This window comes from Penaeus vannamei, chromosome 14 (assembly GCF_042767895.1).
Source record: "Penaeus vannamei isolate JL-2024 chromosome 14, ASM4276789v1, whole genome shotgun sequence".
In the NCBI taxonomy this organism is placed as follows: domain Eukaryota; kingdom Metazoa; phylum Arthropoda; class Malacostraca; order Decapoda; family Penaeidae; genus Penaeus; species Penaeus vannamei.
The window spans coordinates 36,468,274-36,488,273 of NC_091562.1; the positions used below are offsets into that span (position 1 = coordinate 36,468,274).

The window sequence follows — 20,000 nt, forward strand, 5'->3', positions numbered from 1 at the left end:
AACCTGGAAGAGTCGATAATAAATGTTAAGTTTTATGTATGTAATTATATATTTATTTGATGTTGAATCTTGATTATACTGATTTAAAGTAATAACAGATTCTAGGTTACTACATTCTTGTCTGACGATTATTATTATTATTATTATTTTAGGAATTAATGATATGTTTTTTTATGATAATGTATGCAATACGGTATTTAATTCTGACCTTATAGATCCACAGTTTGATAAACGAAATCTAAAAAAATAAAAATCTTAAACGCAGTGTACCCATGAATATTAAATCTAACGAGCTTAGTTTTTAAAAAATCTTGCTGAATTTACCTCCAAATATATAGTCCCTTTCTTAATGTTTGATATATAAATCAATTAAGATTCGTAATAATGCCAAACGTTAATGATGATATTGACAATGATTCTATCAATTATTAATGATGATTCACTTCTCTAGGAACCCCCCTCGTTTGGTCTTACAACAGCCAGCCTCAAGTTGGTTACATAGCTAACGTGAACACTGCCCAGGTTGTCCCACAGGTAAGGCTATGCACTGGGATTATGTATGTACGTGTGTGTATGTGTGTGTGTGTGTATATATATATGTATATATATGTATATATATGTATATATATATATATATTATATATATATATATATATATATATATATATATATATATATATATATCGAATGGTAAAGACAGTTATCCTTTTGTCATTACTGGGGTATTATTGTCTGAATACTTTTACTGTCACTTTGGCAATTTCTATGTTGCTCTTGTGTATGCTAAACAGTAATAATGATGATAATGTTCGTCTTTATTATGCTAATGATAATAGTTATAACTAGATGACCATAGTTTTTATTGTTGATGGTAATGATGACGCATAATAGTGAATACAGTGGAATATGATAATGAGAGAGATAATTATAATGATGTTGCAAATATCAGAGTAATGAGAAAGGTTATGGTAAAATATATAGATAAATGTCAATTTGCTGATAATAACTGTATTTTTGCTACTACGAAAGTACGTAGGGGTATCATCATCATTATTATTTTTTTAAAACGTTATTTCTTTTTTTAATATAATAATTATTTTCTCTTATTGGTTAGGTATCTCCAGTATGACAATATATAAATAGAATTGCCAATACTAAAAGTATAGTAATGATAACGCACTGGTAAATATGATCATGTTGATAAGTCGTTTTATATCAGTATTTTGCAGTCCTTGACAAACGTTTTACTAATTACATGTCGTGAATGAGCTATATGACTAATTTTATTCATGGTATTCTATCTGAGATTTATCTGTGAATGTTATGAATGTTAATTTCCTCCCGACAATGTTGGATCAATCAGCATTTGCGCGTCGCCACAGAGACAGTCACTCACCCCCCTTTGTTGTCCTCTGCAGACGGCCTTCGTAGCCCCCGTCGCCACGAAGATTGAGCAGACGCCTTCCGCAGTCGTGAAGAGCGCCCCCCTCGCGGTGCAGGTGCCAGGGACCCAGCCCTCCCTCAGCGTCCTCAACCCCCTCCTGAGACAGGCCGCGGACACGGGCAAGATCGTGTTCGACAGCGAGTCCTCCCCGGGTATCCTGCAGTACAGCGTGTCCCAGGACTTCTCGGGGGGCGTCGACAGCGTGTCCTCCCTCGCAGCCCAGTTGAATGCCATCCCCGTGGCGGCCGTGCACGACGTCCAGGCGCCTCCGCGGTTCAGGAAGGGCGACGAAGGGACCGACCCCGTGCTCTCCTTCCGTGACGAGGGCGGCGTCACACAGTACAGGCTCGAGATCCCAACCCAGTAATCTGCTTCCGATTAACGTCTTGCTTTCTCAGTGGATAATTTTTTTCGTTTGTTTTTTGTTTACTTTTTTTTCTTTCCTTATTTGGGGGGAATGCAAAAATCACTTTTTTTTTTATATAAGCAGAGGAAGGATTATGAGACCCAGGACCGATAAACGATTTTACCGATCAGTACAAATGCATGTTTACATTATTCCCTAATGCGTACCAATAACAGTGAATGTCCCTCGATTCACAGATTAATCACATTTCACATTCAAGTAGCGTATTCGTTGTGGTATAACCGTTCCATTTCCCATCACATTTCGTCTCAACTTCGGTGGTTTTCGTGTGTCTCGTCTCGCTAACTGCATGCACGTTGTTCTAGGGTTTTACTGCAGGAAGGGGTCACCGCGGGATCACTTACCACTAGATTTTCACCTTAAAGCACAATGTGAAATGAAATACGTTTCCTTGTGCGTGTATTTTATTTATTTATTTATCTATTTATTTATTATTTATTTTATTATGAATTCAAAACTACGTTTAATTTTTTTATTTATTTATTTATTCTTATTATTATCCTCTTTTGCCTTCATGCTGGAGGTGGACTTACATACCTAATTATTATATAGGGATTAACGAAAGCAGCTTGACTACAGGCGAGCAAAAGTGTTTAAGGAATAGTGAGAATACTTACACATGCACCTTCTCTACACACACTGAGCTGAGCAATAGGGGCGGCTTTTGAGTAATTTGTTATATTCAGAGATCCAGCGCCACGTACAGTGCTTGGGCATTTTTGGTGTTTGTTTACATGTCCGATTTTCAAACAATAAATATAAATCATGTTGTGAGTGTTTGATTGGAATATTGTCCTTCTGTTCCGTGGAATGTACACGGTCACACGTACACAGAAACAGACACACGCGCACAATCATCCCACTCCCTCCACACACACACACACACACACACACACACACACTCACACACACATATACACACATACACACACATACACACATTCTTGCAAGAAAACATGTACACCGAATCATATACTATTTATAATTTAAGAAAGTCTAAAGAAATGTTGCCAAAGTATCTATGGTTTCGAATCCCAAAGGTCTAAGAGAAATATAAGATCGAATCCCCTTTGAATGAACTTGATGAGGTAATATCAGAGAGGCAGGTAAAGGTGCATTTCTTTGTTGTCAGTTCTCACGAAGTTCAGAAAATTCCGATTATGCCGAGAAGAAGAGAAAAAAAAAAAAAAAAAAAAACGAAATATGAAGTAAACTAAAGTAAAGATAAAACGAAATATGAAGTAAAGTAAAGTAAAGGCGAGTTAAGATACATTTCTTTGTTGTCAGTTCTCACGAAGTTCAGAAAATCCCATGCCAAAAAGAAAAGAAAAAGAAATAAGTATGAAGAGATATATAACCCGTTTAAAAATTGCGACCTAATGGATATTCATACATATGGACAGGACTCCAGACAGAGATTAATGTAGATAAGTAGGGAAACAGATACATATCTATATCATATATAGATAGAGAGATGTGCGTTCAAATCCGAGTACTAATGTTACAGATTTGTACAATTATAACGGCTCTAGAAAATTGTACGTGTGCTGCAGAGTTGACGGGGACAAGAGGTGATGGCAAGGATATATATATATATATATATATATATATATATATATATATATATATATATATATATATATATATATACATATATATATATATATATATATATATATATATATATATATATATATATATATATATATATATATGTATATAAAACACAGACACATATTTGTGTGTGTGTGTGTGTACATGCGCTGTAATTTATTGTTTTATTATCCAATCTACTATTTTCGTTTTCTATCATATGAAAAATATTTACTAGTTTTTTTCGAGATTCAATGTTATGAAATGGTTGAATCAAGAGAGAAAAAACTAATACTAATACAGATAAGAATGAAAATATCATTCCAGTGATTCTTTGTAGTTTTTGTATTTTGTTTTTTGTATTTGATAGTATTTTAATCGATGTATTTTCCCTTACTAATATTAAGAATAACCAATTGTCCATGCATGTCTGATTCAACCGGTGTTACAATCTGTAGTCTACGATTTTATATATACATATATATATATACATATGCACATATATATATATATATATATATATATATATATATATATATATATATATATATATATATATATATATATCTGTGTGTGTGTGTATGTATATATATGTATGTATATATACGTACATACATACATATATATATGTATATATATAAATATTTTTATGTATATATACATACATACATACATACATATATATATATATATATATATATATATATATATATATATATATATATATAAGTAAATAAATAAATAAATAAATAAATATATATATATATATATATATATATATATATATATATATATATATATATATATATATATATATATATATATATATGTATGTGTTGACAAGAATAATGGCATGTTAATGTCGACTACGGTATATTGCTATCATTGGCAATATTTACATTTCATTGTAAACAGGAATTACATTAATTCTTGCGATGATTAATGGATATGTTTTACCAGTCATGTAGTAACCAAACTTTATACACAAGTATAGTTTCGTCTTTCTGTAAGATTGTTTAATGATACTTTCAGCCCAGGAACTCTCACCGTAAGATAATTCTTTTATAGAATCTTTGTATGTTATTCTAAAAGGGAAAACAAACATTTTGTTTTGTTTTAACACCATTTATAATGCTCATACTGAAACTTCAGTTTTTTTTTTCTTCCTTCTACAATCTTCCATTTTATAATCTCAGATCCAACTTCTCCCAGGAAAATAAAAACACCTCGACGCAAATTCCTTTAAATCATCTATTTCAACCGAGAAATTTGAGTGGTTCCTAAAGTCTACATTGGTAAACGTGAAAATGCCCTTTAAAGCTGACAGGTAACATCGTTACTGGAATTCCAAGTACCCTGGCAGCTTTCCAGACGTCCGGCCTGTATGATACCTGGCAGCTGTCTCTGATATCTTGCTAATCATTTTATCCTTCTCGTCTTGGGGATTCTTATACTCTGATATATTTCTTTAACACCTTAATTTGGCGTACTTGGTGTTGTTCTCTCCAAGCTGAAATTGATTATTGAGTAGGCCCTGGCAGTGTCGGTTTCTTCTCTGGCTCTGAACGAACATCTACCGACTCTATCGAATCCCTCAACAGCAGCAGGATCAACAGCCGGACCGCTGGAGCTCCAGGCCAGACGTGCGGGTCGTTTATGCGGGAATGGCGGCCGAGAAGACAGGCTGGTCGGATATGATCGGCGGCCCGACGACGAGCTCGGACGAACCGAGGACATTGGACACGATCGGATACACGACGAACCTCGACTCCGGGTCTACGATGTCCGTGACGATGGCAGAGGCCTCGCTGTCGCTGTAGGTCTGCACGCCGTCCCCGCCGGGCATCGTCGCCTCCTGCCCCGCCACGCGAAGGGCGCCGTAAGCCACGGCTGCCTTTTCCTCGTCGTCAGACTCGTACGTCACTGGCGTCTCATCAGGCTGTGGTTCTTGGTCCAGGGGCGCGGCGCCCCCCGGGATGGCGTCTCCCTTGGCGCGGTATCCCTGAGGTCCTGAGTTGTACGACACGTCGACCGTCTGTCCGTCGGGCGTCAGGTAGACGTAGCGACCCGTGACGACCCCGTTTGCGTCGCGGGACTCCACGCGCCACTGGTCCTCGGCCTGCATCCCGAACCTGGCGGAGGAAGGCTCGGGTAGCGGTTGGGCGCTGGAGAGCTGGGTCTCGGTGTCATTATTGTCCTTATCATTTATCATTATCAGTAACATTATAGTTGTTATTATCATCATTGTTGTAGTTATTAATATCATTATCGTTATTATCAATATCATTATTATCATTGCTATTATTATTGCCATTATCATTATCATTATTATCAATATCATTATTATCATTGCTATTATTATTGCCATTATCATTATCATTATTATCAATATCATTATTATCATTGCTATTATTATTGCCATTATCATTGGTATTATTGTTATTATCATCATCATTATTATCATTATCATTGTAGTTATTATCTTTATTATTATTATCATTATTATTATCACTATTGTTATTTCTATTACTGTTATTTTTATTATCACTATTGTTATTTCTATTATTGTTATTGTTATTATCAGTATTGTTATTTCTATTACTGTTTTTTTATTATCATTATTGTTATTTTTATTATCACTATTGTTATTTCTATTATTGTTATTGTTATCATCACTATTGTTATTTCTATTACTGTTATTGTTATTAATGTTGTTATTTCTATGATCATCATTATTGTTATTATAATTACTACTACTACAATTATCATCATCATTAGTACCATTCATATCCCTCATCATCATTTCAACTATTATTTGTTATCATCATCATTAATCATTATGATGATTATCACCATTATTACCATTACTATTTGTATTGTATATATTTCATCATTGTCATTCCCATTATCACTGTTATCACCATCGCCACTTTTAATGAGAATTGATGGCACTCAATCAGTTTTAGAATAAAGAAAATAAAAAGGGGATGAACGTTCCCGAATTTGTTATATATATATATATATATATATATATATATATATATATATATATATATATATATATATATATTTACACATTTATAAAGTTCTTTATATCTTTCATCTACTCGCAGGAATCATCATCATCGTCATTATTACTGTCATTATTATTGCTGCTATTGTTATTATTATGATTGCCATTATTATTATTACTATTATTATCATTATAATTATCATTATTATCATCTTTATTATTACCATTATGATATTATTATTATTATTATTATCAAACTGTTACTTTTATTATAATCTCACCATTATCATTATTCTATTTATTTTTTATGCTAAGATTTGCCTAACGTGAGATAACTAATGGCACGAATGTCACATTGACAGATTGATGATGATAATGTTTTGGTAACAATGAATAAATGAATAAAACAAATAGATAGACTGATAGATAAATAGATATATCTAATATTTCATTATTCTGAGCCTCAGACATCTACAGCAAACTACCTACTTGTTCTACAATTATCTTTTGGTCTATTATCAATCACCGGTTGATCTATTAGCACGTCCCATTTTCCTTTCTCTCAAACCTGCGGCAGAACAACCAGCGATCTGCAACCACCTGCCTGTATCTTACCCATCTGCCAATCCACCCTTACCATCTGCTCTATATCAGGCCACATGGATACACTATATTGCTGTTACCAATCCCTCTCTCTCTCTCTGTTTGTCTCTCTTTTTCTTTCTCTCTCCCTTTTTCCCAGTTTTTTTTTCTCTCTCCCTCTCTCTCTGTTTGTCTCTCTTTTTCTTTCTCTCTCCCTCTCTCTCTCTCCTTTACCTGTGCTCATCCGCCGACTCTACTGCTGCCCCGTGCCTTATGCATGATCCAACCACGCCCCCCTTGCTCAGTGCCAGATCACTTGTCCTTGAACCATCTGCCAACACCGATCCAACTCCTTGCCACTTACCAGACCACTTGAATACCCACCTACCAATCCCTTCCTGTCCCTTGCCCCATGTACGATCACCTGGTCACCCACCTACCGACCTCTACCCGACCACCTGGCCACCCACCTACCGACCCCTACCCGACCACCTGGTCACCCACCTACCGACCCCTACCCGACCACCTGGCCACCCACCTGTACGTTCCGTCAACATCAGTCCAAATGAAGAGGTCAGGAGAGGCTGCAGGGAGGTTGGAGGTAATGTCAGGCAGAGCTTGAGGTTGGTCTGCCGCTCCTCGATGCTCTACAGGCAGGTCTTGGGCAGGGGCGGCCAGCGTTGCCTCCGTCACGGCCCATAGGAGCAGCAGCGCCCGCGACACCTGGTGGGGGAGTAGAGGAGGGTGAGTTGGTGTGCTGGTGAACGTGGTCTGATGTTTTCGCTAGGTGGTTAGTGAACTTGTTTTGATGTGTTAGATAGGTGCATGGCTAAGTTGATGTGATAGGTGGTTGATTTGTTGAGTATGTGTTTCGTAGGTGATGGGTGAAGGTGAGTTAATGATAATAATAATAATAATGATAATAATAATAATAATAATAATAATAATAATAATAATAATAATAATAATAATAATAATAATAATAATAATAATAATAATAATAATAATAATAATAATGATAATAATAATAATAATGATAATAATAATGATAATAATGATAATAATAATTTAGGGCTTCCTGTGACAGGATCTTGTGACATCAGTCAAATTGTGGCTTGTCTGTTTATTGTGCTTCTAAACTATCGCCTGTTTGCGAAGAATGGCCGGATTTACTACGGCATTATGCTGGTTATGGACGTTGGTGAAGTTGTTCTGATGTTTTTTTCTAGTTACTGTACTTGATTCGATGTCAGCTAGGTGCATGGTTAAGTTGGTGTACTAGGTGGTTGATTTGTTTAGTGCATGTGCTTCTTAGGAAATTGGTGAAGGTGAGTTAGAGTGCAGGTTATGGCCGATTGATGAAGTTGATGTGTTCGCTAGGTGGTTAGTGAACTCGACTTGATATGTTAGCTAGGTGATTGATTAAGTTGATTTGATGTGCTGGCTAGGTTATTGGGAAAGATGGCATGACGTGTATACTAGGAGATCAAATAAAGTTATTTGATGTACTCACTAGCTGGCCAGTCAATTTAGTGGATTTTTACTCGCCAGGTGACCAATTAAGTCAACATGAAGTGCTCTCTAGATGATTGAGGGGACTGTTCTAGCGAGCTTTGCTGGTGATTGGAAATTTTAAAGTGCTTGCAACGTGATTTTGAAACTGATATGATGTGATTGTAGGTGATTAATGATTTTTTTTATGTTTACCGGGGTGACTGACTTGTTTGTTGCAATATGCTTCCTAGATTATTGATTATAGCTTTTTGATGTTCCCCATAAATAACTTCATAATATGTTACCGTCGCTTGGTGATTGAGGAAGTCAAAATTCACCTGCACAAACCGAAATTTGCATAAATGACCTTAAAATGGAAATGCTATCGATTCAGTCAAGAAAAGTGTTTTAGAAGAAAAACAGAAATCAGTTTATGATGATTACATTGACAACAAAACTGTAGTTGTAATTTAGTAGTAGTTGCAACTTTAGCTGCAGTAGTAGTGTTAAAAGTAATAGCCATTGGTAGTAGGATTAAAAGCAGTAATAGCGATAACTAATAACCAGGACAGTAATATTAAAAATGATGGCAACAACAACGATGATAATGTAACAATAATGATAATAAGGATGATGATGTAGATAGTAAGACACAATAAATATGATAATGCAAAAAACAACAATAAAACATTCTAATATTCGTTATCATTCACATGCCATGCTGACAATGACAAACTGCCTTCCAAATGGACAGAATCCCGATAAGCAACATTCCACTCGCTTGCAGTATTGCTTGCATGTCGTGCACTTCTCTCTCTCTGCAGGAGGGAAAAGCAGATGTCTTTATGTATTAGTTTTTGTACGTGTGGTTGTGTGGTTATATGTACGTATGTGTGGAGTTTGTGTGTGTGATTGTGTTTGTATGTGTGTTTATGTGTTTGTTTGTGTGACGTGGTATGCGTGTTTGTTTGTTTTGTGTGTGATTGTATGCGTGTGTTCTGTATGTTCGTTAGCGTGTATGTGTGTGTGTGTTGTGTGTGTGTGTGTGTGTGTGTGTTTGTGTGTGTGTGTGTGTATGTGTGTGTGTGTTTGTGTGTGTGTGTGTCTGTGTGTTTGTGTGTGTGTGTGTGTGTGTGTGTGTGTGTGTGTGTGTGTGTGTGTGTGTGTGTGTGTGTGTGTGTGTGTGTGTGTGTGTGTGTGTGTGTGTGTGTGTGCATGTGTGTGCGGTTCTCCATTTCTCTCCAAAACATGTAAAAATTATAACAAATCAAACTCACACAACAGAAAGCCTTAGACAGGATTGCAAAAAACAAACAAACAACAAAAAACAAATCAGACACACACAACAGAAAACCTTAGACAGGATGACAGATTAGTGATCAATCCAGTCAATTATTGTGGCATTTATGAAGCTCAACTTTTCATGTTCTTCAAACTCGCTTATAATGGACGTGACAGTTGAAACTTGGAGCATGACAAATGAAGTTTAGCTTTTTTTCTGCCACCCTCCCTCAGGTGGCCTCACATGCCTTTCCTGTCAACCCCTCCGCACCCTCCTCCCCCTGACCTTTCCTCTACCTCCTCCCTCCTCCCCTTCAATACTCCTTCCTCCTCCCTCCTCCCCCTTCTACCCTCCTTCCTCCTCCTCCCCTTCCCCTTTCTATCTTCCACTCTCCTCCCTCCTCACCTTCAGTCCTCCTCTCTCCTCCCCTCCTGTCCTCCTCCCTTTCTACCCCCCTCCCACCTTCCTCCTCCCCCTCCTCCTTCTGTCCTCCTCCCCCTTCAATCCTCCATCCTCCCCCTCCCCCTTCTATCCTCCTCCCACCTCCCTCCTTCTATCCTCCTCCCCCTTCTATCCTCCTCCCACCTCCCTCCTCCCCCTACCCATTCCCCCCTAATCCTCCTCCCTCCTCCCCTTCAATCCCCCTCCCGATCCTCCCCCTCCTCCCATTCCCTCCTTCCTCCTCCCATTCCCTCCCACCTCTGCCCAGGTCTTCTACTAATGCTATCTCGGTTTTTACTGTCATGTCCTCAGTAACCCAAGCTAAAATACACAGAAGATTAAAGAGGATACACAGTATGGGCTTTCGCGTAGCCCCTTGTCCTCTTACTGTAGAATATTGTACGTAGTGAACGCAAAAAAAATAAAGTAAATAAAAAAGCATAAACAAAGATGGAAGGGAGACCAATCACAATTTTATTTCTCATTTGTGGATGTTTACCCCTTGTCCTCTTACTGTAGAATATTGTACGTAGTGAACGCAAACAAAAAATGTAAACAAAGATGGAAAGGAAACCAGACATAATTTCATCTATTTGTGGTTGATTTTTTATTTGTACGTAGTGTTCAGCATAGATACCCGAGGCCTGTGCTATAATGGCGAATGACTATGCGTTGTCGGGTCATACACCCCGCTGCTCCCTTTTGGCATGGGCACTACCATTCTGGGTATGCGAGGGTCATGAGCCATGTAGAGATAGTGGAAGTATGAACCGTATTCGTTGCGAGACTTACAGGAAAAGTATGGAAGAGAATGAATATCTTCACAATACAAGAGATGTATTCGACCGGTTTCATTGTTTTTTTTTCTTTTATTTTCTTTTTTCTTCTTTTTGGGCGAAGATGTAAACGAAACCGGTTGAATACATCGTCTGTAATGTGAAGGTATCCGTTCTTAGTCATACCTTTTTTTTACGATGATAGAAGTGCTTTGGTCACGCAAAGATTGACTCCAGAGGTTCGAAGTATTCAACCGAGTATCTCTGGCACCGAGATTGTGTTTTTGTAACATTTTTCACTGACAATGGTGAAGAATAATTATTTTTTGTGTTTTTTCTTGAACAATCAGAATATTCTTGGTATACTTGATGATTATGGCAATATACTGGATGCTGAATACTATATATACTGAATCCCGGAACGTGCTGAATATTACAGTATATCTGAACAATCTATTATTAGGATAATTACGTAGGCTGGTGAAGATACTGCCACCTGAGTCAATACAACACACTGAAAATCTGTCTACAAATTTGTAGTCAATATTCACATACAACAGCGAAAATGTTAAAAAAGGAAAATCGTGGTGTAGTTAGTATAGAAATCTGGCCATGTCAATTGTCTTCGCTGTCTTCTGTGTCTCTTTATTCTTTTATTTATATACCTGTCGATCCATCTGTCTATTTGCCGTCTATCCATCTGTCTACTCATCTATCTATTTATCAGTCCATCTATCTATTTGTCTATCAATCTGTCTATATACCTGTCGATCGTTCTGTGTATTTACATGGTTGTCCATCTGTCTATCAATCTGTCTATATATATGTAGATCTATCTGTCTGTCTGTCTCTCCATCTGTTTATCCATCTGTCTATCGACATGCCTATCCATCTAACTATCTGTCTGTCAATCTGTCGAACCATCTGTCGCCTCCTTAGCCTTACACCACAGGTTTGCCAGCATAATGTAACTAATATCTTTTAGTTGTCTTCCATGTCTGCAAACAAACACACACATATACAAACAAATTAATTTTTGTATCTATTTATCTATCGATCGATATATCTATCTATATATGTATGTATGTGTGTGTATATCTATCTATCTATCTATCTATATCTATATGTGTGTGTATGTGTATGTATGTATAAACACACACACACACACACACACACACACACACACACACACACACACACACACACACACACACACACACACACACACACACATACAGCTTTTATAGAGAAAAACAATCAAATACCAACAATAAAATAAACTGACCTAACATACCATGCAATAACACACATACAGCCCATACTTCTATAAAGAAAGACAATAGAATACCAGCGATAAAAAACAGACATGACATGCTACACAACGACACACACACTGCTCATACTTACGTAAAGAAAGACGATCAAATACCAACAATAGAAAAAAATTGACATAAAATACCAAAGAACGACACGCATATGACAAACTTATATAAAGAAAGACGATTAAATCCCAATATTACAATGAATAAAAGCATAATAAATAGATAAATAAATAGATAGATAAATGATAGATAAAATATATAGATAAATAAATAGACAAAAACAGATAGATAGATAAATAAATAAACAATAGATAGATAAAAAATAAAATTAAATAAATAAAACTGATATAACATGTTACGAGTGTCGAGGGGAGAGCAAGAAAGGTATGTAATTACGAATTTTCCGAACCCGAACTACGATCTCCGTGCAGATCGAACGTAGCAGATAACAACGGATTCCAAGGTCGTAGAAGATCTGGTTAGACGAGTTTTCCGTTCACTCGTTAGCATTTTTGCGTGCGTATATAATGCACGCAGGAGGAGGGGGTGGTAGTTCCTGCTGGTGTTGTCTCTCTTGCAGGTGATGGGGGTCTTTGATTAGCGAGGAATACATTGATTTCATAGAGCGAATTGGATCTTGTTTTGTAGACGCACATACATATACACATACGCACATGTATGTATATATGCATACATTTACACTAATCGTATTGACAAATGTGGTATTTCGTTAGTTACATACACACATACACTCTCTCTCTGTCTCTGTCTGTCTGTCTCTCTTTCTCTTTCTCTCTCTTCCTCCCTCTCTCTCTCTGTCTCTGTCTGTCTGTCTCTCTCTCTCTCTCTCATTCCCTCACTCTCTATCTATCTATCTCTATATCTGTCTCTGTCTATCTATCTTGAAATCGAATACAATCACAATCATAAGAAAACCACGGTTTCGCGTCCCCCATATAAAATTGTGGTTTCATCATATTACGCGCGTTGCTATTTTTGTTTGATTTGGGATTCCTGTCAGATCTACGCGAGAGTGGCTCTGCGATAACGTTCCGGCGCTTCAGTGTTAACGTCAGAAGATGTAAACGTGTGTGTTTTAACGATATTGTAGCCGGGTCAAGTCATCTTTACTCTGACGTACTCTGAATTGAGTGACCATATTTGTCTACCCTGCTTCTCTGTGAGATGCTTGATACATATCCTCAGTATGTCTTTTTTTCATGCACACACACACACACACACACACGCGCGCGCGCGCGCACACACACACACACACACACACACACACACACACACACACACGTACACACGCACACACACACACACACACGTACACATACACACACAGACACACGCACAATCACACTCATGCATAATGTTATATATACCACGTAAATGCACAGCATACATATCATTAAGAGGATAGATGAATAGATAGATAGTATATAGATAGATAGACAGACAGAAAGATAGATTGATAGGTAGGTAGATAGGCATGCATAGACATACAGATATATAGATATACGGATATAGAAATATAAATATATCAATAGATAAATCAAAAGATAGGATGACAGGTAGACATAGAGATATAAACGTAGTGTATATCTGTGTGAGCTTAAGACATGATCTAATCGACTAGAAAAATGAATCTAGAATGCGTTGCAAGTTGAATTAAATCATGATTCAGACGACTAGAAAAATGAATCTAGTTGAATTCTTCGGGTTAAGTAAATGCTGCTTCTCCCTCCAAGTCGTTAAACCTGTTGCGAGAAGCGGTTCATTGTTGTCGAAACTAATATTGTGATTTCGAAAGAAAAATGAGACGAAGAAATTCTCGAAACGCAAGAAAATTATAACAATAGAAAATCCAGATCTATATTTCGTAAGGATTAGTACACGAATATGTATTTTTTTTTAAAGATTTGTTCATTGTTATTTTACTGAAAGAAAGAACCGGTGTAAATCATAGAAAAGGAGGGATAAGCATAGTGTAGAAGGAAGGCAGGGGAAGGGAATGGGGAGAGAATGAGGAAGAGGAGGGAAAGAGAAGGGAGAGAGGGAGAGGGTGTGGGAGAGGAGACGAAGAGGAAGAAGGAGAGGAAGGGGACAGGGAGATGAAGACAAGGGGAGGTGAAGAGAGAGAGCGTAAGAGAGCAAGACGAAACTGGAGAATGAGGGGAAGGAGGAGGAAGGGGAATGGAAAGAGAGAGAGAAAGATTGGGAGAAGGGAATGGGAAGAAGGAGAAGAAGGGTAGAAGAAAAGAAGGAAGAGAGGGAGGGGAAGGGAAAGGGTAAGAAAGAGAGGAAGAAGAGGGGAGGGGAAGAGAGAGAGAGGAAGAGGAAGAGTAATAGAGAGAAGTAGAAGACTGGAGGAATGAAAGGGGGGAGAAGGAGAGGAGAGGAAATGGAGTGGAATGGAGGAGAAGGAATGGGAAAGGATAAGCTCATCTCAAATCCCTCTACTGATCGACATTTCACAAACCGATCACCCTTAACGAAGCAGAAACACCAACAAGAGAAACAGCAGCATACCTGGAATAGACAGGTGGGCCTTACCTACGCCTTATCCCTCATGTTTAAAAATGAACCAGATGTGGGGGGGGGGCCTTCACCTTGCACAGCTGCAGTGCAACCCAACTTCGATAGCATCTCTTTGTTTCAGTGGACACGAAGGAAGTTGAACTAGACTCCATAACAACACGCAAATACAAAAAAACAAATCCAAAAAAGCAGAACACGCAAAATAAAATCAAAGAACAGCCTAAAAAAATGCAATAAACTAATGAGAATAAAACAATATAGACACAACCCCCCCCCCCAAAAAAAAAAAAAAAAAAAAGAAAAAAAAACAGAACAGAAAATAAAGCACAAAGAACAATCTCAAAAAATGGCAATCCACAAGCCATTAGACATGTAGCCCGACAGTCCATCAAGTGTCAACAGATTGCAATGCAGGTAACCGGTCCAGGGCCCGATGATGATACCCGAGGCACCACCAGACCTGATGTAGCTGAAGGCGTCCCTGAGCCAGACCCCACACGACCCTGAGGGACGAGTGGAGAGACAGCCCCTTTTGAAGGTCGGGAGGTATAAGGTGGCACGATGGAGGGAGGGGGAGGGGAGGGAGGGGAGGGAGGGAGAGGGTAAAAGGGGGTTTAGGGAGGGGATGAGGGAAGGGGGAGGGAGAGGGTAAAAGGGGGTTTGGGGAGGGGATGAGGAAGGGGAAGGGAGAGGGTAAAAGGTGTTTGGGGAGGGGATGAGGAAGGGGGAGGGGGGAAAGGGAGGGGAAGGGATAGGGTAAAAGGTGTTTAGGGAAGGGGGACGTGTAACGGGGAGGGGGGAAAGGGAGGGGAAGGGGAGGGAGAGGGTAAAAGGTGTTTGGGAAGGGGATGAGAGAAGGGGGAGGGAGAGGGTAAAAGGTGTTTGGGGAGGGGATGAGGAAGGGGGAGGGGGACGTGTAACGGGGAGGGGGGAAAGGGTGGGGAAGGGGGAGGGAGAGGGTAAAAGGTGTTTGGGGAGGGGATGAGGGAAGGGAGAGGGAGAGGGTAAAAGGTGTTTGGGGAGGGGATGAGGGAAGGGGGAGGGAGAGGGTAAAAGGGGGTTTGGGGAGGGGATGAGGGAAGGGGGATGGAGAGGGTAAAAGGTGTTTGGGGAGGGGATGAGGGAAGGGGGAGGGAGAGGATAAAAGGTGTTTGGGGAGGGGATGAGGAAAGGGGGAGGGAGAGGGTAAAAGGGGGTATCGGGACGGGGTGAGGAAAGGGGGAGGGAGAGGGTAAAAGGGGGTATCGGGACGGGGTGAGGAAAGGGGAGGGGGACGTAAAGGGAGGGAGAAGTGTAACGGGGGAATAGGGAAGGGGGGAAAGGAGGGAAATGAGTAAAAGGGGATTAGGGATGGGGTGGGGGGGCAGGGGACGAAGATGGGGCGATAGGGACAAGGAAGGGGAAGGTGGGGAAGGAGGGAAGTTGGTTAAATTGGGGATTAGGGGGGGAAAGGGTGGAAGTAGGAGAGGGGGAAGTATCAGAGGAATAAAGGAAGGGATGGGGTAGGAAGAGAGGAAGGGGGGTAGCAGAGGATAGGGGAAGGGAGAGGGAGAGGAAGGAAAAGGAAGAGAGGGAAGGGAAGGGGGTAGCGGATGGGGGAAGCGAAGGGAGAATAGGGGAAGGCGTAGAAGAAGAGCGAGGGAGGGGATAGGGACACAAGCGGAGGAAGAAGAGGGGGAAAGTAAGGACAGAAATGCGAGATGGAGAAAGGGGAAGAGGGAGGGGAAGAAGAAAAGAGAGGGGGAAAGTAAGAAGAGAAATGCGAGATGGAGAAAGGGAGAGAAGGAGGGGAAGAAGGAGGGATGAGGGAGGTGTCCGATAATTGCTTCGTACTGTTGTCGTTCTTGTCTGGGTGTTGCAAAATCAGGTTCTCTCGATAGTGTTTTGTCCTATATTTTTTTTCTGTTTCTCTCTCTTTGTCCATTTATATGACTGTCTGTCTGTCTCTCTCTCCTCTCTTCTTCTCCGTCCCCCCTCTCTCTCTCTCCCTTCTCCGTTCTCTCTGTCTCTATCTCCCTCTCTCTCTCTCCCTTCTTCTCCTTTCCCTTTGTCTCTATCTCTCTTCCTCCCTTCCTCTATCTCTCTCTCCCTCTTCTTCTCCGACCCCCCCCTCTCTCTCTATCTCTCTCTTTCCCCCTTTCTTAGCAGAAGATGCAAGACCAAGCAACTCGGTGGCAATGGATCCAAATCAGTATGGTGATGAGCCATGGGTGTGTCAGCCTGAAAATGGGCGTGGCACAAGGTAGACTGGGAGGTAACGGTTGCCTGAGAACTTGGGAGGAATATCAACCTCGAGAACTTGCCAGACTGCGACGCTTTGAACGATTAAAAATGCAAATTCACAAGGAGGACGATAGGCGGTCGAAACAGGGACGGTTAGGCGGGGTGAGGGGTGGGGGTGGGGGGTTAGGTGGGTGGAGGGGGGAAGGGGGAAGTGGAGCGGGGGGAGGGGTGAGGGTGGGGGGGTTAGGTGGTTGGAGGGGGGAGGGGGGAAGGGGGAAGTGGAGCGGGGGGTGAGGGGTGGGGGTTGGGGGTGAGGTGGGTGGAGGGGGGAGGGGGGAAGGGGGAAGTGGAGCGTGGGGGGGGAGGGGGAAGTGGAGCGTGGGGGGGGAGGGGGTTTCCCGGGTGTCCTTGCAACTGTTCTGGATCGAGTTCGTTGGCGGGATCCATTTTTTTTTCTTGTTTTATTATTATTTTTTCCCCTTCTTCCTCTTCTCTCTCTCTCTCTTTCTATCTTCGTTCTTAACGCGATTCAAGAACTTTTTTCTCCTTAGTTACGAAGACTTTTCGGGAAAAAAAAAAATTTCTCTTGGAATCTTCACGGTGTTTGATCTCGACTCATTTGTCTGCATTGACCCCGCGTGCACTTACGGTCGTCGCTCCCACCGCCCTACGCGTTATAATGGACCCTATTGACACCGCGGCAGAGACACCGTGTCTATGAAAACAAAAGCCGACAACCGTCCTTGAATAATAAAAATATAATTTATACTCCACTTCCGCAACCGAGACGATCTCTGTATTCAAGAAAAAAATGACAAAAGATGATACACAAGAGCCTAAATATCTTTAAAAGACAGAGATAATTCTAGAGCGTACAATGGGACTCGTTAACGATGAAGGACGAAAGAGTGTATTGTCGTTGGTAACACGACACGATCCTCCCGCCAGGTAGTCATAATTACAGGTGAGGAACAGCCGCGTCACACCTAGGTTTCAAGTCTAAACGCTCCCCATTACTTACGTCAAGCCAAAAGAAAATGATAATAATAATAATAATGATGATAATAATGATAACAATGATGATAATAACAATAATAATAATTATAATAATAATAACAATAATGATGATAATAAAGATCAGGATGATAATGAAAATTATGATGATAATGAAAATGATAATTTTGATAACAATAATAATATTGATGTCAATAATGATATCAATAATAATAATGATAACACAAATGATAAAAAATGATAACATAAATGATAATGATAATGATAATGATGATAATGATAATGATAATAATGATAATAATAATAAAAGTAATAATGACGGTGATGATAATATTAATAATAATAATAATGATAAGACAACAGCAATAAAATTCACGAAAGAATATGTGATCATATTAAAGCAAAAACTTGTATAAACACTCCCTTAGTATTTAGTATCAAATCCCATCAATATGATTTTGAGTAAAACACGTTTCTTTAAGTAATTACCGGAGCAGAATGATGATCAGACAAAGTACGCGATAAAGGAGGTAGATAAAGGACAAGCACGCGATAAAGGAAGTAGATAAAGACGAACACGCGATAAAGGAGGTGGATAAAGGACTAACACGCGATAAAGGAGGTAGGTAAAGGACAAACACGTGATAAAGGAGGTAGATAAGGGACGAACACGCGATAAAGGAGGTAGACAAAGGACGAACACGCGATAAAGGAAGTAGATAAGGGACAAACACGAGATAAAGGAGGTGGATAAGGAACGAACACGAGATAAAGGAAGTAGATAAAGACGAACACGCGATAAAGGAAGTAGACAAGGAACGAACACAAATACCAGCGTAATGTACTCATAACCCACACCTTCAGGGCAACGAGATTCGAGCTAATTCTTCTCCGAACGACAGAACGACCATTTATTTGAGGTGATCACACTTGAAGAGGGATTAACGACTAACGATCCATCTCTGCTGTCGCTTACTTCTCTTTTATTATCGGATTTCCTCGTCTTCTATTTCGTTCGGTCCCTTCTGTCTGGCGTTCCAACCGACGCCCATCTGCGGGACGACCAACCAGTCTGTATCTTTAGTCTGTCTCGGGTTCCGCCCCCTTGCCCGTCCACGTTAACATCCTGTGTGTCTACGTATATGGGGGTTTTAGGCAGCTGTTTTGAGGCTTATGTCATCTCTCTTTTTTTTTCTTTCTCTTCTTATCCTCTTCATATTTCTTTTTTTTCTCTTTTCTTCTTTTTCTTTTCTCCTCCTCCTTCTTCCTTTTTTCTCCTACTCCGCTTTCTCCTTCTTTTCTCCTCCTCCCCTTCCTTCTTCTCCTCTTTGTTCATCTCCCTCTTCTACCTTTCTTTCTCCGTATCTTCCCTCCGTCCTTTCCTTATCCATCCCTCCTACCCCATCTCTCTCTCTCTCTCCCTTTCTGTCTTTCTCTCCATGTCTGTCTGTCTCTTTCTCTGTCTGTCTGTATCTCTCTCTCTCTCTCTCTCTCTCTCTCTCTCTCTCTCTCTCTCTCTCTCTCTCTCTCTCTCTCTCTCTCTCTCTCTCTCTCTCTCTCTCTCTCTCTCTCTCCCTCCCCCCCTCTCTCTCTCCCCCCTGCCCCCCCTCTCTCTCCCCCTTTTCACATCGCCTAATTATTTTCACGGTGACTTGCTCCTGAGAGGCGCTTAAGCACTGTCTCACTCAAGGACATTCACCGGTCACTGGATGTCCATGTTGCAGGTGTTGCAGATTTTGCTGTTTCTTCCTATAGTTCATTTACGTTACTTCGGTTGTTTTGCTTTGTTTATCAGTTGGTAGTGCAGGTGATAAAAGCGCTTGTGTTTGATCTTTCTATCTGTCT

General features: G+C 40.0%; 2 protein-coding genes across 2 annotated transcripts in view; one reads left to right on the forward strand and one right to left on the reverse strand.

Annotated features, from left to right (window-relative positions):
* The window catches only part of LOC113824167 (uncharacterized), a 10,902-nt gene extending 8,261 nt beyond the window's left edge, over nucleotides 1-2,641 (forward strand). Inside the window, exons 4-5 of the mRNA XM_027376916.2 lie at nucleotides 452-534; nucleotides 1,419-2,641. Of these exons, the coding sequence (XP_027232717.1) occupies nucleotides 452-534; nucleotides 1,419-1,811 (476 nt within the window). The 3' untranslated portion in view covers nucleotides 1,812-2,641. The remainder of the gene's footprint in view (nucleotides 1-451; nucleotides 535-1,418) is intronic.
* A 2,058-nt stretch (nucleotides 2,642-4,699) lies between these two features.
* The window catches only part of LOC113824168 (uncharacterized), a 21,965-nt gene continuing 6,664 nt past the window's right edge, over nucleotides 4,700-20,000 (reverse strand). The window contains exons 2-3 of the mRNA XM_027376917.2: nucleotides 7,598-7,782; nucleotides 4,700-5,596 (exon numbers count right to left, since the gene is read on the reverse strand). Coding sequence (XP_027232718.2) covers nucleotides 5,119-5,596; nucleotides 7,598-7,782 — 663 coding nt within the window. The 3' untranslated portion in view covers nucleotides 4,700-5,118. The remainder of the gene's footprint in view (nucleotides 5,597-7,597; nucleotides 7,783-20,000) is intronic.